Source organism: Choristoneura fumiferana, chromosome 18, assembly GCF_025370935.1.
Source record: "Choristoneura fumiferana chromosome 18, NRCan_CFum_1, whole genome shotgun sequence".
NCBI lineage: Eukaryota > Metazoa > Arthropoda > Insecta > Lepidoptera > Tortricidae > Choristoneura > Choristoneura fumiferana.
Window position 1 is genome coordinate 4,254,702 of NC_133489.1, and position 22,876 is coordinate 4,277,577.

Here is a 22,876-nt window from a genome sequence, read left to right on the forward strand (position 1 = left end):
CACCGACGCATATATGCGTTTTCGGAACTTCTCTAGGGCTGTAAAAATGTATATTTTTAAGTGATTATTGTAATAATCAGTACGACCACAGAACCGTGTACGACCGATACGGGTTATACGGGTGACGAGACGTATTCGTGAGTAACGATTCGTTACTTCAAATCAGATAAGTACTCATTTCTCGGTAACGAATACATATACGGTTTTACACAGGCCTAAACTTCACCCAGGGCCGCTGTCATTCATAATTATTCATACATCTTGAACGCACATGTGCGTCGGTGGCACCTGTGAAAGTCAGGTAGCAGTGAATGCGTTAAAACAAGAAACAGTTATAATACGCCTTTTTCCGTTGCTGGGCCAATAGTAATCGACGGATTTTGGGTTTTATATTGTACCTTACTTAACTACTTGCTTATTTCATACTAATCTTAAGGAAAAGTAAACTGTGCCATAACAAAATGCTTTTATTTGCATGAACTAACACAATTTTACTACACCCTCTATAACACTAAACTTACAGGCACTGAATATTTTAAGGCCTTCCGAGACATTCTTAAAACAAATACTTTTACTTTTAGATTCCAGCAGTTACGTAATTTTTCGGAAAGTATTTCCGAAGTTAATGGAACTTTTACGGGTTGTTTGGATGGAGTACCTACACTCACTAACAAGAATATTCTAATTTTTCGACCTTGAGGATGTTCTAACTTTGGGACCCAAAAACCTCAAATTTTTTGACGTTTTAATTTTTATTTTATTTTAGACCGTAAACTAAGCATTAAGTATATACATATTATGAAGTTGAAGAACATTCAATTACCTAAAAACTCAGTTGGTAAATCAAGTTTTTAGGTCTAATAGGAATAGGGTCTAATTAGGGGGTTCTCCCCCTCAAGTTAGGGCACTATCTAATGTCCCCCAAACAACCTGTAAAAGTTGCATTAACTTCGGAATATTTTCCCACTCCCCTTACATCTCTCGACATATTATCTACTGGATTATTAGCTAAAAACTTAATTAATAGATTAACTTAGGTGTAGGTAGGTGGATCCATTATAATCTATTCAATCAGCAACTCAAAAGTGCCTACTGCATATTGATGCATTAGTACAAAATGGATAGATGACACCACCAATCAATGACGGTTATCGTGAGGACCGTTCGACGTTACATTATTCCTTGCGATTTGCTCTTTTAATTAGGTACTTAACCAATCCAAAACCTCCCAAAGTTTCAGATATAAATCCAATTCAGTACATCCGCCTTATTTTATTAAAAAAAAAACCGGCCAAGGGCGTGTCGGAGTTCAGGGTTCCGTAACCATTACGAAAAAATTAAGTAATATTTTTCTAAGGTTTTTGTGTTGTGTGTGTACGGGATCTTCCAAGTTTAGGTATATTTTATACCTTGGGCTGCTATTTACTCTTAAATTGCTAATAATTCTCAAGCAATCTTAGCCGTTATAATTTTACTTGTAAATCTGATGTATTTACACCACCATCCTGTTTTTTTTTTAAATTTTCCACCTAACAGTTTAGAATTTAGAGTGGGAGGGGGGGGACTGAATCAAAAAATCGTCCTGTCAACCCCCAATAGTTTTAGGAGACCTATCCAACGATACCCCACACTAGGGTTAGTCGAGGAAAAAAAAATCACCCCACTTTACCCTTCCTCTTTTTTATTTTTTTATTTTACCACTTTGTCAGCGTGTGTATATTCATACCAAATTACAGCTTTCTAGCGGTCTCTGAGATTAGCCGCGGACGGACAGACAGACAGACGGACAGGCATGGCGAAACTATAAGGGTTCCTTGACTACGGAACCCTAAAAACGACCCGACGATTGAAAAGAAAAATCAGCTACCTATCTCTGAAAAATAACCGACCAGGGTAGCTCTTTCAGCGTAGTAATATCATACTTCTTATCAAACTTCTCCAACCGGCCTAAAGTTATGTAGCTAGGTCTTCTCTTCTTAGCCTTTCTCATGCAGCAGTATGTCCACCACGGGAATACGCTATGAGACGTGGGCGCGCAACCGGTGCTTTGCGTTAAGATCTTGTTGTAAATGTAATCCATTGGTATAGCTGATATGATGTAGGAGTAGACTTGGCTGTGGTCCTTCAAGAGCTGCTCCATAGTAGAGAATATCTGCGCGTAGTTCAAAGGATCTAGCACTTGCACGTTAGCCAAGACCTAGGACAAGTTACAGTTCATTTCTTTATTATGTACGGATGAATTAATGGAATATAATGGACTGGAAATTACCATGACTGATCTGTAATAGACCATTCTTTTTGGTGAGATTAGCTCAGATTAGGAAATATAGTAACCAGTGAAAGTATGCCTTTATCAAGCTTAAGGAAGAACGAAGGACTTTTGTCATTAAATATATACCTTCTAAGTAGATATAGGTATTTGGTGTGGAGCTAGTTTGTGAACCTGGAAAGGAGAGAAGGACTGAGTCGAGGGCAAGTGTATCAACTTACATCAGCGGTATCATTGACGATAAACATCTTAAAGTATCTGCTGAACATTGGTCGGACGTCCAGTTCATCCTTGAGATGCACCACGACGGTGTACCCTCGCTGTCCATAGCGCTCTACGAAGCGGTCAACGCTGTCGATGTCGTAGATCTGACCGTCCAGCAGAATGGCCAAGTGGTTCGTTACTGGCATGTGGCTTTCTACACTGATGGGGGAAAAACGCACAATTTTACATTATGGAGATAAAAGAGCCGTATTTTATAGTATAGTCAAGTCTTATGTTCTTGAGCAAACACGAACACGAATATTGTTGACGGCCAGTATAAAAGGGCGCCAAAGGCATGACTCGCCCGGGGCGCCTAAATGGCTAAGGCCAGCCCTGTCAAACGGTTAGAATGAGAGTAGAAAGAGACGGTAATTGCAATCGCTTGCGCCTACGCATTAGACAATACAGACTCGGGTCAAACCGCAACTGACCTCGCCGAGCTAACAAAGATGGCGTGTCCCTGCTTCCTGAGGTGGTACAGTATGTAGTACATGGCCCGGTTGATGGAGTACTTCTGGTACGCCGTGCACTCGTCCAGCACCAGCACTGGCGGCGCGCCCACCACAGCCGCCGCGAAGTTAAGACGAGTCCTTTCGTTCAAATGGAGACGGCAGACGTCCATGTTGGCTCGGTCGTGCAGTTCTGGAAGTGGGTTAGAACTCTTACAACAGAATCTTGAGGTACCAACTACTTAACTAATAACATTTTTACGTCGCAACTCGCAACTCTAATTAAGTCGGCGCTAGGCGTAAGCGACGTAGGCCCACGGACTCGTGGTCTAAGGAGCTTCGCGCCTTGGAAGTTTCTTATTTTTTTGCTCATTTTAAAATCCGTCATCTAATAATGTGGTGTGCATTCAAAGGGTTTCGCGAAATTTATCTTGGCCACGCCAAGGTCCTGCATTAAATTGAATTCAAATTCGAATGATTTAGTCAGTAAATAGGCCGCAATGGGCGCTTTTACACGTCATTTTTAGGGTTCTGGAGCCAAAATGGCAAAAACGGAACCCTTATAGTTTCGCCATGTCTGTTTGTCTGTCTGTCCGTCCGTCCGCGGCTTTGCTCAGGGACTATCAATGCTAGAAAGCTGTAATTTTGCACGGATATATATGCAAACTATGCCGACAAAATGGTACAGTAAAAAATTCTAAAAACATTTTTTTAGGGTACCTCCCATAGACGTGTCACGTGGGGGTGATTTTTTTTCTCATCCAACCCTATAGTGTGGTGTATCGTTGGATAGGTCATTTAAAACCATTAGGGGTTTGCTAAGACGATTTTTCGATTCATTGATTTTTTTGCGAAATATTCATGTTTAAAGTGCAAATTTTAATTTAAATCGGACCCAGCCCCCCCCCCCCCCTCTAAAATCTAAACCGGTGGGTGAGAATTTTTTTTAAATAATTCAGGATGGTACTAAGTAGGTACATCAAACTTTCAAGGAAAACTATAACGGCTAAGTTTGCTTGAGAATTATTAGTAGTTTTACTCTTAAATAGCAGCCGTATTAAATATACCTAAACTTGGAAGATTCCGTATAAAATACGAAATCCTTAGAAAAATATTACTTAATTTTTTCGTAATGTCTACGGAACCCTATTTTGGCCATGTCCGACACGCTCTTGGCCGGTTTTTTAAACTACCAGCGTTTTCGGAAAGACCATAATCACAATACAAGTAAATGTCACCAATAAACTTGGCATTTTTTCAAAATAAAATAATTACAAATAAAATACTTACTTAAAAATTACAGTATAAAATTAAAGAAAAAAATACAAGAAAATAATAACAATAATACATCCAAACGCGTCTCACAGTAGGTAGGTACAGTCGATGTCAGGCCATTATAATACGAAGTGCAAAATTCGAACTTCGTATTTTGCCGTCCTGCTGACGCTTAATATTATTGAATACGAGAGTGAGAGGGACTGTATGATGCGAACTTCGAATTTCGGTGTAACCCCCCAGGACATGCATAGCGGGCACTACCCAGTGCGTCTATGAGCTCTTGAACTTCTTCTTTGACGTGTTTCCTCGGGACACCGCGCAGCACGGCAATCAGGACCAAGGCGTCGAAGACAGTCATCCAGGGCGGCAGCGGAGTGTTCTCAAAGCAGCACAGGGACACGTTTCGCGCATACTGCCAGTCAAATTATAACGTTTAAGCAATTACAAGCCCTAGCCATAGCAGTGCATAGGCTAGAATGATGATGATTAAGCACATATAGAGCTTCCTATCGTAGGAGAAATGGGGGGACCTCACGAAACGTTGCAATTGGGGAGAGCAGATAAAATTAAGGGATCGTCACATTACGCTCAGGTACAGTCGAGTTCATAAACTTATGAGCAAAAAGTTGATCAAAAATTTTTGAACACCCTTTTACGCCGTTAACAATAGAGTCGTGTTCAGATATTTTTGATCAAATTTTTGCTCACATGTTTATGAACTCGACTGTAAGTAGGTATAGGTAGTACCTATTGCTACGCTACAACCAAATAAGTGACAAGCGCTGATGGCATCATTTGTCTGACGTAGCGCTATCGAAATTTTTAGATGCAACTTTATTTTTTTAACTTTCAGACTTCGATCTCCAGGCGTAGGTACCTGGAGTAGAGAAGAGAGAGATCTCTTTGTTTGTGCTTCTCCTTACAAAAACATTACAAGTAAAAATTTATATGACAGAATGAGCTATAAAGCTGTAAGCTGACTTCACTTCCAACTTTTCAGCGCTGTACAAAGAGAGACTTTGATCTCTTTTTACCTGACCCCTGAGAGTGATTATGAACAAGTTCTGTGAAAAGTGTAACGATTCAGTTGGGGACAGTATATGTTATCAAATTTATTTAGCTTACATTAACCGGCTTAGTAAATAAGTTCCACTTGGAAATAGTGTAAGCATTCCCGTCGCTAGGCAGCCGGTACCCAGCGAGGATCTCGCAGAGCCGAAGGCGTCCGTGCCTCTTCAAACCAACCACTGCCAAGGCCTGTCCCTTCCCGATCCCGAAGGAGATGTTCCTGAGGATGTATCTTCCGGAATCCCTCCGAGTCAGATTGTGGACCAGGAGATGTTCGCCGTACGTGTCCTTTTTTATACCTAGTGAAACGGTCGAAGTTATCTAAGTTACCTCCTTTGCTTAGTTAGGTTAGAAAAACCTGACAACAATTTCAGTTTTTCTTACACGGTTTTAGTTATCATTTCACAAGCTAATGCTTCACCTGTGCCTGTGACTACGTATCTATGAATAGGTATAACGGAATCTTTGAACTTGATATTCGTCCCCACATCGACCAATCGGGGTCTGGAAAGCATTTCTGTATTTCTGATTCTAATCTATCAGCATCAGCCCTTCAAACACTTAAGATCCTGTGCTCTGCTCATTGACTCGATGGCAAATTTTGAGTTTAAATTACTGGGCTTCGACTAAAAAGCTGACGGATGACCTGGTTAAAGCCGCGGGTTCACGGTGGATGCAGGCTGCTTCCAACCGAAGCAACTGGAGGCCTATGGGGGAAGGCGTACACGTATATACACGTGCGTAACAGTGGACGTCTACGGCTAATGTGATGATAATGATGATGATGATCAGTAGAGTCACAAATTTCGCCACACAAACCTATGGTCCTCTTGAGCTTCATCTCTAAAACCTTGGCTTTGACGTCTCGTAAGTCCCGAGTAGCACCTTCAGCTCCAACCGGCACTGACTGCGTGCGATACACCCAGCGCGCAAGGAACCGCGATGTAAACCGCTGAACTATCTTGTACTCCCAAACGGCGAGGAGGCTGATGAACAGGACACCACTTATCAGGGTGGCGATGACTTCGTCGAGGATGCCCATGCGGGAGAGGTAAGAGATGCGCTCGAAGCAGGGCTCCATTATGCCACACTTTTCTGTAACATTAGGTTGTCATCCGTAAAAAGACGCAACAGTTTTTTTTTCTGAAACTGAGCAATGTATATTCTGATGTGACTTCCTTACTAGGTAATTCCGAATAACATGTAACTCAATTCCGAAAAAAATACAGACGATATAATGATGGTGCAAATTCGCTGGATGGTTTTAACTTTTCATATTTGTTTTATTTCAAAGGATTTGGAGGACTTTGGAGTAGAAATTGGAAATTGGCTAAATTTGTCAAAAACGCGGAATTATCCAACGCTATAGCTAGTTGCTGCGAATTTGCGCTAACCCCGACGATATGTAGGTTCCAGGAAAATGCAACAGTCAGCAAAAAACCTGGCACCATCAGCCAAATATGTGGTCTACCACCCTAAAGTTGATAATCGATTGCATCTTATAAAACAATAATGCCAATAGACGTGTCTGTCAACTTGAAATTTAACTTTAGCGACCTATTCATTTGGTAGGAACTTGTGTAAAAATTTATAGACCACTTATTTGGCTGATGGTACTGTAGGGACTAGGCTGTATACCGCTGGCAGGTGGTAAAACTGACCACCTGGCAGGCTAGATTGACTATAGATAAAAAAAAATTGACAATAAGTTATTGTCCATATTGTACTCACGGCAGCACCTATGCAGCATATTAGACGAGCACAAGTCCCTGTTGTTGAAGAGCACGCACTCGCTGTTGTAGACAAAGATCTGCGTCATGCGGATGAACGCGTGCGCAACGTTATACTGCGGAGACAGGCTGAGCAGGCGCTCGGCGTAGTTGTACACGTCGCCGTAAAATATCTGGCTTATCACTGTGGCTTCACCTGGACAATACAATCTATTAGTAAGTTGTTCTGAGAGCGCTGTTAATTAAAAAAAAATCGTTAAGGCAACCCCCCCAAGGTTTTAACAGACCTATCCAAGGATACCCCACACTATAGGGTTAGTCGAGAAAAAAAAAACACCCCCACTTTACGTCTATGGGAAATTTTTATTGTTTTTTATTTTACCACTGTCGGCGTAACTGATATGTATATTCATGCCAAATTACAGCTTTGTAGTACTAACGGTCTCTGAGCATAGCTGCGGACAGACAGACAGACAGACGGACAGACATGGTGAAACTATAAGGGCGAAACTATAAGTTGACTATACGGAACCCTAAAAAAAGTGATATGTCAAAGACCCCTTTGCGGCCTTGCGGCATTAGCAGAATAAACATTTAGTTTTTTTTTTTTATATGATAGTGGGGAACCGAGCATGCGGGTCACCTCATGGAAAGTAATCAGCGGCGCACATGGACATCTACAACATAAGCTGAGTTACGGATGCATTGCTGGCCTTATGAGAAATGAGTAGGCTAGTTTTTTGAAAATCCCCAAGATCCCAATTTTTCTGGTGAAACAAAATGCTTTCTAAAACAAAAAAATGGTTCTTACCGAAAACGATGTTAATTATTATAAACGTCATTGTATTTAGGGGGGCACTTTGACCCAAACTGAAGAGGTAAGCTTGCGGTACGCAGCTCAACCCGTAGATTAACAGCATACACGGAATGACAACTGAAATCAAGTGAAAAATACAATGACTACCTAACTAAGGTTACAGCTTATTAGAGCCACCCGGCACCCGACCAGCACTGCCTCGACTTTCGGCGTCCACTCGTTGTGGACAGGTGGTCCACGAGCCGACGGCGCGTTGACAACGAGTGGATCCCACGCGGTCCACGAATTTCCGAGTAGGGGGGATGAAGGGGGGTGGCGCGGGGTTAGAGAGCGACGCATCGCAAGCGTGAGGGCACGGGCAGCGAGTGGTCCACTCGCCGTCCGCGCGTGGCAACCTCGCGAGTAAGGCGATCCGGTGACGCTACGGAGTTGATGTAGTGAGCGCATGCCCATACAAATCCATATGAAAAATACTATAACCGCTCGAGGCGAGGCGGTGCTGGTAGCTGTAACCTTTAGTAAGCAAAAATGATAATTATGTCATCCACGCTAGTTTCGGCTACGGCGGCTTCTACATCCTAACTGGAAAAACTATAATGACATACCTACCCTATTCTGGCTAAGTAAACGATTTTAGCTGTAAAATAAGGGCACATTTGATTGCACACACGTCGATGTGCCTTCCACCAAGTTAAAGGTACTTGATGATAATGAACATTTGTAACGGTTCAACTCACGATTATTTATAATAAGTTTTTGATAAATATTCATTTTTAATAAAAGATTTTTCTGCTGACTATACTTTTTGTTGTCTATACTTGCATTGCCACCCAAACTACATTTGCATACCAAATATCAAGTCGATGCCATTAGCCGTTTAAGAGTTCCGTCCTGCGGAGACAACCCTGGCCAGACTACCAGGATGTGACTGCCAAATTACTGTACTGTCACGCAATTTACATAAGTATACCAAATTTCAAGTCAATCCAACTATTGGAAGTTGGTCGAATTTAACTTTCAAAATTTGATTACAGACAGACAGACAACGGGACAGGTGAAACTAAACAAAAGCTTGAACCTAAAATAAGTCAGAAACGGTCCGACTAGTTTCGATCTTTTCAGGTCTTTCTATAGGTGAGTGCGTTCACGACGTTAGCGCCCCCCGCACTGCCTCACGCCGCTCATTCGCTGCGCTCGCGCGGAAGATCTTCGAAAGTTCGTAATCGTGATTTGAACCGTTTAATTTTGTATTTTTTCATATTCTTTTTAATAATTCGAGTCTAAAAAGTAATTTATGATCTTACTCAAGTCTCGGTCCATGAAGTGCACAGGCGCAACTAAGTACATAACGCAGAATAGCACTGCCGACATGATGCCCACCAGCATCCAGTAGAGGATCAGGTCGCAGCAGAACAGGACGATCCAGTATTGCGCGGGGGAGAAGTTCGTAGCGTGGGCCTGAAATCAAAGACATTTTTGGGGGGGAGGCTCCAATAGACATCTCTCTCCAGGCAAGTGATATCCATAGGTACTAATATTATAGATGCGAATGTTTGTGTGTTAGTCTTTCACGTCGAAACGGAGCGACGGATCGACGTGATTTTGGCATAGAGATAGTATATGGGCCAGAGAGTGGCATCGGCTACTTTTATACCGAAAAAATGCACAGTTCCCGAGGGAACAGCGCGGGCAAAAGCTAGTTTATATATATATAGTTAAGTTAATATAGTTAAGGCTAGTTTATATATATATATATATATATATATATATATATATATACACACACTTAATGCCTGGGGACCGGATTCCGAAGGAAGAGCCTCGGCAGTTGAGAGTTGAGTTGAAAAACTTCGATAGCATGATTTAGGATTGGGTCGGAGTTTCTATATTTGCTCACTAGATGGCGCTAGGAGTCTCTACGCATACATGGAACGTGAAACTACCGTGAGACTCACTCAGGGTGAAATAAACTCGAATACTCGAACCCGAGGCCTCTGTCTAACGCACTTAGAATAACGATCGTCTCCACCATTTCTTTCTGTCACACGGTATAGGATGAGGGTGGAAAGAGATGGTGAATGTAACTGCGAGCTCCCGGGCTTAGGGAAAACGTGTTGGATTTTATGTGTACTCCCCACATTAGCATTGTCTATTGTCTATGACAGCTCATCCTTTGCACTCTTTATCTATGCGATTCTGTCTTCGCCTTGTCAAAAATCCCCACGAGTGCTACGGTGTATCTTTTGAGTCTCTATTTAAAAATCAGTGTCCATCTTCTAATACTATATTTATTTTTGACTCACAATGTGGAAATATATTATTGACATAATATAAAGATCTACATTGGCTGGATTTGTGTTTTTTGTTTTCGACACCTCATACGAATAACCCTGGTAAGTATATCGCACGGCGACGCAGCCCACAGCGCAATTGCTCTTGCCAACAGGTTAGAGTGCCCAGAAAAATCCCAACGCCGTGTGATTGCTCAACAATATACCAAGAAGGTAATATTTTTTTTGAGGTTATAAGTTTGCACCAATCCCCTCGTGCAAACAGATCGATACCCAAATCCAGCCACAACTTAACATTATGTCGAAGACGGAAACTACGACAAATATCCCCGTTGAAAAACTAGAAGGTATAAGTAATTATGTAAACTGGAAATTTGCTATGCAAATGTTGCTGACCCTGGATGGAATGTGGAAGTGCATCGACGGCACCAATACTGATGCTACCACAGACAGCCGCGCCCTGGCTCGTATTTGCCTCGCAATTAAACCAACTCTTTATCAATATGTGCGTGATGCAAAGACTGCAAAAGATGCTTGGCAGAAGTTAGCGAACACATTTGAACCAAAGGGTTTATACAGGAAGGTTTTATTACTCAGACAACTTCACAAGATTGAATACAAACAGTACAGCGGAATGTCGGAGTACATTGAGGCAGTAATGCGGCTAGTGCAGCAACTGGCGGATATCGGTAAAATCATTGAAGACGATGAGGTTGCGGAGATCCTGCTAAGCGGCCTGTCACAGGAGTTTGACAACTTAGTATCTGGTTTGGAGACAGCCTGTCTGACAGGCAACCTTACAAGCGAAATAGTCCGTACGCGCCTGCTACAGGAGGAGCATCGGCGCAATGGTGAAGAAGGCTCGACGGCATATTATGTTAAGAAGAAGAAGAGTCAGTTATTCTGCAGTTTCTGCAAGAGGACCGGCCACAATATCAAGAAATGTTTTAAGAAGAAGAGGGAAGATCAGAAGGGACCGCATTCCATGTTTGCTTCGGCTAATGCAGTATCCAGACAAGACTCCCAGGACTTCATCCTTGATAGTGGGTCAACGTCACACATGACCTCGGATAGGGACCTCTTTAGCGAGACTGCAGGTAAAAATTCTATTGTATATATAGCTAATGGTCATAAACTAGTTAGTAATATTACTGGTAAAATTCCTCTTTCTTCTAACATATGCCTAAGTAATGTTCTCCATGTGCCAGACCTTACTAGTAATTTATTGTCAGTAGGACAAATTGCTGACAGGGGATATTCTGTCATTTTTAAAAAGGATAAATGTCAAATATTTCAAGACTGTAAAGTCACTGGCAACCCAATTTTGACTGCTAGGAATGAGAAAGGTTTGTATAAAGTGAAGGTGCAAGGACGGCCTGTCTTTGAGGAGGAGCCTCTCAAGCCCATGCAACGGCAAGGTACAGAGAAGGCTCATGCAGCGTTAGATGTGTCCATGGACACATGGCACAAGCGTCTTGGCCATTTATCAGAGGAAGGTATGCGAACTTTGGGTGATGGAAAACATTGCATGAATTTTCGTTTTAAGGAACAACAGCAGGAAGGCATACGTGGTAGCTGCGTGTCGTGCTTGACGGGGAAGATGCCTACAGCACCTTATCCTACTGTCAGCTCCAGTCGCACTACTCAACCACTCCAAATCATACACTCTGATGTCATCGGCCCGATGCAAGTACGCTCATGGGGCGGAGCACGTTACTTGCTTACCTTTACGGACAACTTTACCCGAAAAACATGGGGATACCTAATGAAAAATAAATCTGAGGTGAGTTCTCACTTTATTCATTTTAAAAGCCTAGTTGAAAAACAAAAGGGACTGCCAATAAAAGTGCTTCGTACAGATAATGGTACCGAGTATGTTAATCATAGACTCAGTAGTTATCTTCAGAAGCATGGTATCATTCACCAAACCACTGTGCCCTACTGTAGTGCTCAGAATGGCCTTGCAGAAAGGGCAGGCAAGACTATTTTTGACAAAGCAAGGGCTATGCTACAGGAATCTGGTCTTTGTAATCGATTCTGGGGTGAGAGCGTAATGTGCGCAATTTATTTAAAAAATAGATCTCCTACCAGAGCTTTATCAGGTAGCATTCCTGAACGCTTATGGTCTGAGTCTGAAATAGATGTCAGCCATTTACGCGTCTTTGGCTGTCTTGCTTATGCTTTAATTCCTAGTCAAAAACGTCGAAAGCTCGATCCAAAATCGAAAGCTTATATATTTGTAGGTTATGGTGAAAATTGCAAAGGATACCGTTTGTCTGATCCTACCAATCCTCGTAATGTAATACTTTCAAGGACAGTTACTTTTATAGAGGATAAGTTTCCTGAAAAACATAACAGATGTCAGCCAAGTTGTGGGGATAATTTTTATTTTTACAATATTGACAATTCAAATAATGGCAATAATTCAAATTTTAAGGAATCTAGTCAAGAAACTATTTTAAATGATGATTTAGTTTTAAATAATGATTTAATTTTAAATAATGAATTGAATATGAATAATAAAGCCAATTTTAATGATGAACATGACAAATCCAATAAATCTTGCTCAACAAACCCTCATATAATTTCAGATGCAGAGTCGCCAACTATGCCTGCGTGCTCGCCGCTGTCTGAAAATTACTGCACTGGCGATGAAGGTGCTGATGACGATTATGGTGATGAGGATTACGTGCCAGAGGGCACTATGTCTTCGCTTCCTACGTCATCACTTGATGGTAATGACAAAGGTAATGGAGATTGTGTTCCACTGGACGCGGAAGCTTCTGTGCCTGAGTCTGCTGCACCTGATAAAGAGTCCATGTCGTCGGCTGTTCCCGACACATTTAACTCGCGCCCTGTACGTCGTACGAGAGGTAATGTTCCTGGCAGGTTTAACGATTATGATTTGTCCATGTTATCTATGATGGCTGATGGTTCTTTGGATGAACCGTCGTCATATGAGGAAGCTGTTAACTCTTCAAATAAAGACAGCTGGTGCCAGGCGATGAGAAGTGAGTATGACTCTATGATCAAAAATAATGTTTGGACGCTAGTTGATCGGCCCAAAAACGAAAATATCGTTAAATGTAAATGGGTCTTCAAAAGGAAGCTAGATGATTCAGGTAAAAATTCTAAATTCAAAGCTAGACTGGTTGCTCGTGGCTTTAGTCAAAAGGAGGGGATTGACTATACTGATACTTTTTCACCAGTGGTAAGGCACAGCACTTTGAGAATCTTATTTTCTTTAGCAACAGAATTGGAATTAGAAATTGATCATATTGATGTTACGACCGCTTTCTTAAATGGTGATCTTGATGAAAAGATCTTTATGGAACAACCACCAGGTTTTAAAAGTAATGACAAAGTTTGTTTACTTAATAAAAGCATTTATGGCCTGAAACAGGCGAGTAGAGTGTGGAATGCAAAAATTCATTCAGTATTGTCATTAAATAATTATGTTCAAAGTAAATGTGAACCTTGCATTTATGTTAAGAAAACTAAGTCAGAACATATAATTATAGGTCTCTATGTCGATGACTTTTATATCTTTCATAACAATTGTATTCAAAGTGTTCTAAAAATGTTACAAGATAATTTTGAAATCCGTCATTTAGGAAAGTTACAAAATTGTTTAGGTATGAATATTAATAGATATAATGGTGTTACTACATTAGACCAATCCGCATATGTAAAGCGTTTGTTAATTAAGTACAATATGTCTGATTGTAAAGCTGTTTCCACACCATTGCCTGTTAATTCTAAATTTGAAAAATCTGAAAAGGAATGTATAAGCGATGATGCCTATAAATATAGACAGTTATTGGGCAGTTTGATGTATTTAAGTGTTTGCACAAGACCTGATATATCATTTGCGTGCAGCCAGTTAAGCATGTTTAATAATTGTTTTGATGAAAGTCACTGGCGCGCTGCAAAACGTGTTTTGCGATATTTGGCAGGTACAGTCAATCACGGACTGTACTTCACTAAGAGCGATAGTTTTGATATCAATGCTTACACAGATGCAGACTGGGCAAACGATATATCAGACCGCAGATCTTACACTGGGTTTGTCATAAAGTTAGGCAATAATGTTATCAACTGGGAGTCCAGAAAGCAGCGTTGTATTGCTCTATCAAGCTGTGAATCAGAGTATATCTCTATCGCTGAAGTGTGCAAAGACATTTGCTTTGTTAAAAGTTTCATTGCTGAAATTATAGACAAAACTTGTAATGTAGTTGTATACAATGACAGTCAAAGTGCACAAAAGTTGCTTCTTATTAAAGATCACTCCCATAAGAGAACTAAGCACATAGACCTAAGATACCATTATATCAAAGATCTAGTCCAAAAGAAATACCTAAGTGTTAAATATTTGCAAACAGATCACATGGTGGCAGACATACTTACAAAGCCATTATGTGCTCAGAAACATAACAACTTTGTGAAGGCATTGAATCTTAAACCGTTAAGCTTGAAATAGTATATAATTGTAATGTTGTTATGTTAAGTTAATTATGCATCATTTTATTTTAATGCTCTACTTTATGCATGTTATAATGAGCTACTAGGCTTTAGTTTTTAAACTCTACCATACCTTGTTTGCCTGTTATTATGTAATGTATGCTTATGTAGAGCCATAATTGCTCATGTAGTCTCAGGATTAATGTAATCTAATGTGAGGCGTAAGGAGGAGTGTTGGATTTTATGTGTACTCCCCACATTAGCATTGTCTATTGTCTATGACAGCTCATCCTTTGCACTCTTTATCTATGCTATTCTGTCTTCGCTTTGTCAAAAATCCCCACGAGTGCTACGGTGTATCTTTTGAGTCTCTATTTAAAAATCAGTGTCCATCTTCTAATACTATATTTATTTTTGACTCACAATGTGGAAATATATTATTGACATAATATAAAGATCTACATTGGCTGGATTTGTGTTTTTTGTTTTCGACACCTCATACGAATAACCTGGTAAGTATATCGCACGGCGACGCAGCCACAGCGCAATTGCTCTTGCCAACAAAACGGCTGTCGGATCGAAGTCCCCAGGCATAACATCTGCCTAGAGAGAGAGAGAGAGAGAGAGAGAGATAGATATACATAATAAAAAATATAATAAAAAATTGGCGAACGATTATACTCGGTTTAAGACGCGAGTTATCCGAGTCCTGGGACAAGAGGATTGGCGCAATTGTTTCTCATGTTCCTGCTCAGGCGCCACAAATGGAACTGTCTGTCTATCTATCCATCTGTCAAGACCCTTTTTCGTAGGGACCGGGCTACTAATCTGAAACATACCTCTTGGAGCAGTGAAAAAAAACAAACGTCTGGATGCTACCAGTTGTCCTAGAAATTTGAAATTTGGTATAAAGTTAGCTCTGACACCACAATAAAAAATCTTAATTTTTAATATCTGTCTGTCAACATACAGAACGTTTCTTACCTGAGTGTGCCGTATAAGTCCGTGTTCCTTGGATGGCAACAGAGTGATATGCGATATAGTCAGAATCAACATAAACTGTATTATAAGTGGAGAGACAGAGGAACGTTTCAGCATCTGAAATGTTAAGAAAAAGAAAAAGTCGAATTCAAGACCCGCTGAAAAAATTGGCAAACTATTGCATAAATAGATCTCTGCACTTAGATTGGTTGACAAATATTATGATTATACGAGTATATTACCATCTAATACTCTTGTCTTGATTGACACACACACACACACACACACACACACACACACACACACACACACACACACACACACACGCACATACATTGACACTAATTGAAAAATGACACCGATGTTAGTCGACTGACTATAGTGACGAGTCGATCACTAGTGGGTCGTCAGTGACCTCGATTTCCGTATCCATGGCCCCGCGTAGAGACATATGTGTATAGCTACAGCTTAGTACGTGGCCCTGATAATGATACTGGTGTATTCAACTGACCCGCTAGGTGGTGGGTCGTCAGTGACGTCATGGTTCCGGTATACTTAGTACCGCACGTACTGTACCTACTGTACGCTACAGCTACATATGACCCTGACAATAACACTGGTGTCAGTCAATTGACCGATGGCTAGCCCCAATGGGTCATCAGTGACCTCGATGTCCGCGTCCATAACCCCGGTGTAGCGCCTGATGTGTAGCTACAACTTAGTACATTATGGCCCTGATAATGACATTAGTGTCACTAACTGACCGGTGACGAGTCGATCACTAGTGGGTCGTCAGTGACCTCAATGTCCGCATCCATGGTTCCGGTGTAATGCCGTAATAATGCCATGTAGAGACGCGCTATGGAGCGAGCTGCTGCTGCGCTGTCATGGTGTATGGGGCTGTATAGCGCGTCAAGCTGGAAGTTCAATTTTTAAATGAAAATATAGCTGTTAACTATAATCCTAACTTTATGATTTAAATTCGGGTTTTGTTCCGCGTACCTTGATTTTAGAGAAGCTCGATATTTCGGTACAGTTGCATGCGCCATGGTCACGAGACGACCATGACGCATGCACTGTGCCGAAATATACCTATATAGGTACGCGGAACTGACCCCAAATTTAAATCGTAAAATTAGTAAGGACCGCGATAGTCTAAAACATTGAACTATAATCCTACTGATAATAACCAATGAAATGACCCACCCCTCCTTCGCACCGATATAATAGTAATATATTTTTATGTTTAATTGACAATATAAAATAAAAAATATACGTACCTAACTATGCGATATTTTTTGATAACTAACGGTTTTTTTTAATCTAGGCTATTATTAGTTAAATTACACTCACACTAATGAACCTGTTTACACTGGTCACGACCAAACCGTACGCATACATGTAGACGTACTGCTGGGGGGCGTCCACGGCTCTAAGCATCAGATACTCCATTATGCGCTGAAAAAGGAATACCACGCCGCACTCAGAACTGAGGGGGTCTACACCGAAATTCGAAAATCGAAGTTCGTATCGTACCGTCCCTTTCACTCTCGTATTAAATAGTATAACTGTCAGAGGGACGGAACGACACGAACTTCGATTTTCGAATTTCGGAGTAGCGCCGTTGAGTCCTTATTGTCTAACACACTGGGGATTACAATCGTTTTCATCACTTCTTTCTGAGACACTTTTTCATCACTTCCCTCTCAGACTGCATTTCCACCAGAGGGCCTACTCCACAAATTCGAAAATCGAAGTTCGTATCGTACCATCCCTCTCACTCTCGTATTAAATAGTATAAGTCTCAGAGGGACGGAACGACACGCACTTTGATTTTCGAATTTCGTAGTACTTAGCCCCGCAGAAGTGTGCGAGGATGTGTTGCGTGCGAGGAATGTGTTTTTCATGAACCAATAGAAGCGCTTCATTTTCATTTATATCACTTGCACATCATCATCATCATCATGCCAGCCGAAAGACGTCCACTGCTGGACATAGGCCTCCCCCAAGGCTCTCCACTCAGACCGGTCTTGTGCTTTTCGCATCCACCGCGATCCCGCGATCTTAACCAGGTCATCGCTCCATCTTGTTGGAGGTCTACCGACAGCTCGTCACCTGCACAGCACAGCTCTAATGGAAACAGCTGAGCAGAGGAGGATAGGTAAAGTAAATTGATCGTTCAACTTATGCGACACTTTGTAGATATTTGACACTAACTTCGTTACCTGGAAGAGCAGTATAATACATGTCAGCTACTTGGGCCGGTGTGGCGTGCGTGTGAGACAAAACATATCTGAAAGATAACATTTTCTTAATATGCTAGTAAGCTATAGAAAATCTTCTTATGTTGGTGACTAGAAGAGTCGTGCTTGCACACTAAATTGTTACGCAACATATTTGAGGTCACATTCGAGGAACGCCCCCTGCATCAGAATTTCCACTGCTATCAAATACCATATCATTATATTATTTCGACTATGATATCGATGATGATGATGACGATGTCTTCCCAGGCGTATCCATCGACGGCGACTTGCTGTTAAGATGAGTTAGTTATATCAGAAGAGCTGTATCGGAAGAAGAAATGTTGGAATGTATTAGTAGAGTGGGTGGACTATTTGGTAGAGTTTGCTTTTAGTTTGGTAGAGTGAATACCGACACCTGCAAGGAATATCATCGTATCTCACTTTTTGACAGTTTTGAGTTACAACACAATTTTCCAAACTTAATGGTCTAATGTTGTAGAATAACACCGTAAGTCACTAAAAAAGGGTAAAAGAAATGTATTCGTGACAAAACAATCATACAATTATTGAGTTTTAACTTTGTTGATTTTAATGTACACTGCGGTTTTGTACCAAGACTTAACACGTTTTTATGAAAAAATATAAAACCTGCCATAAAAAAAAATGTGCCGCCCTGTAAAGTTAGTGAGAATGAGTTACGATGATATTCCTTGCATTATATTTGGACAGGGTGGATGTTGTAGCAGATTAGGTTTCTGTAGAGTGGAACTTTTGGTAAAGTGGCAGTTGCAGAAGAGTGGGTGTCTAAGCGGAGAGATACCTTTAAATCAAAGTTATGGTACAGTCAGCAGCAGAAGTAAATGAGCAGCTGTGGTGCTCAAAATTATCTAACCCTCTTGGCAGTAGACTCATGTGTAGATCATTTTGAGCACCGTAACTGCTCATCCACTTCTGCTGCTGGCTGTACAACACTGTGCCCCCAAAGGATTCCAACGTACGCAGTAGCGATACTAAGGGCTTCGCTTGAATTATCAGCTTTTACGGCGAGAGTAGTTTCTTGTTCCAGCGACTCCACGGTCATCTTCTCTCCGTGAAGCATCTTCTTCAGCGTGAAGGACTCTGCCAACGATATCAGTTGCACGGAGAGCGACACACCTATTATTACGCCCGTAACGATTGCTGCTATTATCTGTGGACATTTTAAGGAGCTGATAAACTTGAGAATTCACTTTTTTTTATTCGACTGGATGGCAAACGAGCAAGTGGGTCTCCTGATGGTAAGAGATCACCACCGCCCATAAACATCTGAAACACCAGGGGTATTGCAGACGCGTTGCTAACCTAGAGGCCTAAGATGGGATACCTCAAGTGCCAGTAATTTCACCGGCTGTCTTACTCTCCACGCCGAAACACAACAGTACAAGCACTGCTGCTTCACGGCAGGATTAGCGAGCAAGATGGTGGTAGCAATCCGGGCGGACCTTGCACAAGGTCCTACCACCTGCAAATTTTAATAGAACGTCGAGCATTCGCCGTTTGTAAATTTGTCAAAATGAACAAAGAACAGAGCCAAGCATGGAGCAAAACATTACTGCGAACAGTGTTGGGTCACAGCCAAGTTTATCTGCTGTTACCAAAGGTTGCTCCTTTAGGGTAGGTCATGCACTGACATAACCATGTCAAGATAAGAAACCTTTGCGGTCTTCCTACTCAATTTAATTTCAGCAATTATGGTGATTTACAATATCCTAACCTAACCTTATTAGGTATTCCAGGTAGTTTCTATCAACGATCGAACTACATAGGTAGTTACTCTTTTTTGTATTTTTTAAGGTTCCGTTCCTTTGGGTACTTTAGGTGGTATTACTGAGACTCCGCTGTCTGTCCATCCGTCTGTCACAGGGCTCTATCTCTTGAGTCGTAAGACACGTGAAATTTTCACAGATTATGTATTACTGTGGCCGCTATAACAACAAATACTAAAAACCGAATAAAATCAATATTTAAGGGGGGCTCCCATACAGCAAACGTGATTGTTTTGCCGTTTTTTGCTTGATATTAATAACGGCATCAGGTAGAAATATTCACAGAATCTTTAGTTGTAGGTATATATCGCTTTAAATAAATAATTAAATTAAAATAAAATAAACATTTAAGGGGAACTTCCATACAACAAACTTGACTTTTTGCCGTTTTTTTGCTAATGTCTAATGTTGTATGGATAATGGTACGGAACCCTTCGTGCACAAGCCCGTCGCACTTAGCCGTTTTTTTTTCTCTACTAAGTATGACATGGTTAATACCTATTGGTTTCCTGACAATTTTTGAAGGTATACCCAGTGCCCTTAGTGTAAGTTTTCGGTTACAAAATACGTCTCTATACGTTCTATGCAAACACGAACAGCGCCTCTAACGGAACGTTTGCGATGTTCGTTTTTCCAATCAAATTGTGATTTTAACGCGAACGCGATCGAGACCTATTTTGTAACCGAAAACTTACACTAAGGGCACTGCTTAGTGTAGCACTTAACCTTTCCGTTTGCGTGCCAATAATTGCCAAAATGTGTGCGACTACTTAATTTAATAAGAACCATATTGTACCATCAGCTAAATATGCAGTCTATCACCCTAAAGTTGATAATCGTCGTCGTTTTCATATCATAAAACAATAATGACAATAAACGTGTCTGTCAACTTGAAAGTTCAACTTTAGCGACATTTAATTTGATAGGAACTTGTTTAAAAATCGATCCACATATTATGCAAATAAAAAAACTCTGACTTTGACTAAACGGAAATCAAGAAAAATACTTTTTCACTCACAGTGACTATGAGGTAGAATCGGTAATAGACGTAGAAAGACAGGAACTTCCACCAACTCTCTCGGAAGCAGGAAGAGTTTACGAACCACGACTTCTGGGGCTTCCACTCCTTCGGTCCTGCGACATCAATAGTTTAATGAACAACCTTTTACCTGGCTCCTCCGCTTCTACACGTGCAAGACAGCTAAGTCGTTACGACAGATATGTGTTTTCATGCAAGAAATCCGCAACTCCACTTCTATAATCAACATTTAGCTCACACGGATTCAACTATCACAAACTACAAACACAACACAAAGTTCTAACACATTTTCAGTAGCCAATTATCTAAACACTATAACGTACCGCCTGATATCGCCGTACGACTCTGTGATCGCCGTAGTGAATCGATACTAATATTATAATTGCGAAAGGGTGTGTGTTTGTATGTTTGTCCGTCTTTCACGCCGAAACGGAGCGACGGATCGACGTGATTCTGGCATAGAGATAGTTTGTGGGCCAGAGAGTGACATAGGCTACTTTTTATCCCGGAAAATGCACAGTTCCCGAGGGAACAGCGCGCGATAACCGAATGCCACGAGGGCGAAGCCGCGGGCAAAAGTCTGTAATTTATATAGACACGTTCGGCAGCATTCGGAAGTACCTAGTCGTGTGTTCCGAATTTTCACGAATTTTTCCGTATTATTCATTAATCTGCTTCTAATGACAAATATAAAGCTCGTATTTAAAGGGTGCAAGTGCCTTAAAGCAGTTAGTCCCTAATGTTTATAACTTTGCTATGAGTCTATATGTCGTGTTTTTCGATCAAAATATTTTCTTAATTTCAATACTCACGTGACAACTTCCTGAGGGCATCTTTACTAATTTCATGTTCTCGGACATCTCCATGAATGTCTTTCCTCGACTCGTTTATAGCTCTGGTGAAGAAATATTACCGCGATTTGAAATACGAATTTACTTCTGATGATTACATAATTCATCATCATCGTCCCAGCCTATATACGTCCCACTGCTGGGCACTGGCCTCCTCTCAAAATGAGATGGCATAGGCCGTAGTTCCCACACGTGGCAAATGCGGACTGGGAACTTCAAACACACCATTGAAGCTTCGCAGGTTTTGCGCTAGTTTCCTCATGATGTTTTGTAAAGCTCGTGGTAAATTTGAAATGAAATTTCGCACATTAATTTCCGGATTATGTGTCTTGGACGGAAAAGAAACAAAGAACAATCGTAATGATGATGAGACAAAAGAAATAAAATTAAAAAGCTGCATGCACTTTACATTTGTGTGCGTGCATGTGTGAACCTCGTGTTTGTACCATCAGCCAAATAAGTGGTCTATCAATTTTTAAGCAAATTCCTATCAAATGAATATGTCGCTAAAGTCGAACTTTCAAGTTGACAGACACGTCTATTGGCAATATTGTTTTATGACATGCAAACGATTTTCAATTTTAGGGTGATAGACCATAATATATTTGGTTGATGGTACAGCCGCCATCAGATATTTCAGAGCGGCCAATCACTCTATGATTAAGGTATTAGAGTTCGTGTACTATCAGCCAAATAAGTGGTCTGTCAAATTTTTAAACAAGTTTCTATCAAATGAATATGTCGCTAAAGTCGAACTTTCAAGTTGACAGACACGTCTATTGGCATTATTGTTTTATGACATGCAAACGATTATCAACTTTAGGGTGATACACCACATATTTGGCTGACGGTACCTATCGGTATTTTGACTGATCTAATGGCGACTGTATGTGTGAAGCACGTGTGAAAAAGAAACTGCCAAACCTCCTGCAAATCTCATCAGAGTCCGGCAAGCTGACGTGGAGCGAGGTGATCTCATACATAGCGGTGTTGTCAGTCAGCTCCTTGATGAACGCCGCGGCTTTGTCCGTCGGCGGGTGGGGAAGCCGCAGTATAAGGAGGGAGCCGAGGTGAGCGCGGACCCTGGCCCCGACCGCCGCCGCCCGGACCAGCAGGGCGCTGATGTGCTCGTTGTCGAGGCTACCGTCAATACGGAATGTCATTCGCACGCGGTACTCGCGACCTGTTAACAAAACCACAGAACGTGGACCCAGAGCCCGCTGCAGCCAAAAATTCGTTATATAGTACTAGTGTTTCACCGCGGCTGCGCACACGCATATCATTAGATCCAGCAGCTGAATTGAAATATAAGGATTTTTAAATTTTA

General features: G+C 41.2%; 1 protein-coding gene across 2 annotated transcripts; it reads right to left on the reverse strand.

Moving 5' to 3' along the window:
• Positions 1-1,682: 1,682 nt before the first annotated feature.
• On the reverse strand, positions 1,683-22,554 carry LOC141437682 (phospholipid-transporting ATPase ABCA3-like). 2 transcript variants are annotated; one of them, XM_074101134.1, is made up of 17 exons: positions 22,474-22,554; positions 21,511-21,593; positions 20,678-20,793; positions 18,853-19,043; positions 17,826-17,901; positions 16,962-17,066; positions 16,373-16,525; positions 15,612-15,725; positions 9,180-9,333; positions 7,870-7,992; positions 7,060-7,254; positions 6,148-6,423; positions 5,386-5,627; positions 4,522-4,672; positions 2,965-3,175; positions 2,491-2,692; positions 1,683-2,197 (listed from the first exon to the last, which is right to left on the reverse strand). In XM_074101134.1, exons 1-17 carry the CDS (start codon positions 22,530-22,532, stop codon positions 1,868-1,870), a joined length of 2,781 nt encoding a protein of 926 aa, XP_073957235.1. In that variant the 5' UTR covers positions 22,533-22,554; the 3' UTR covers positions 1,683-1,867. The 2 variants fall into 2 exon arrangements, with proteins under 2 accessions (XP_073957235.1, XP_073957237.1); XM_074101136.1 differs by lacking the exons at positions 18,853-19,043; positions 20,678-20,793; positions 21,511-21,593; positions 22,474-22,554 and having other exon boundaries at positions 17,834-17,895.
• Between the last annotated feature and the right edge of the window lie 322 nt (positions 22,555-22,876).

Coding starts and splice junctions, on each gene's coding strand:
- LOC141437682 (XM_074101134.1), bottom strand. CDS start 22,532: ATGTATGAGATCACCTCGCTCCACGTCAGCTTGCCGGACTCTGATGAG. Junction 17,067..17,825: donor CTGCTCTTCCAGGTAACGAA/GTTAGTGTCAAA, acceptor TTCCTTTTTCAG/CGCATAATGGAGTATCTGAT. Junction 9,334..15,611: donor GACTTATACGGCACACTCAG/GTAAGAAACGTT, acceptor CTTTGATTTCAG/GCCCACGCTACGAACTTCTC.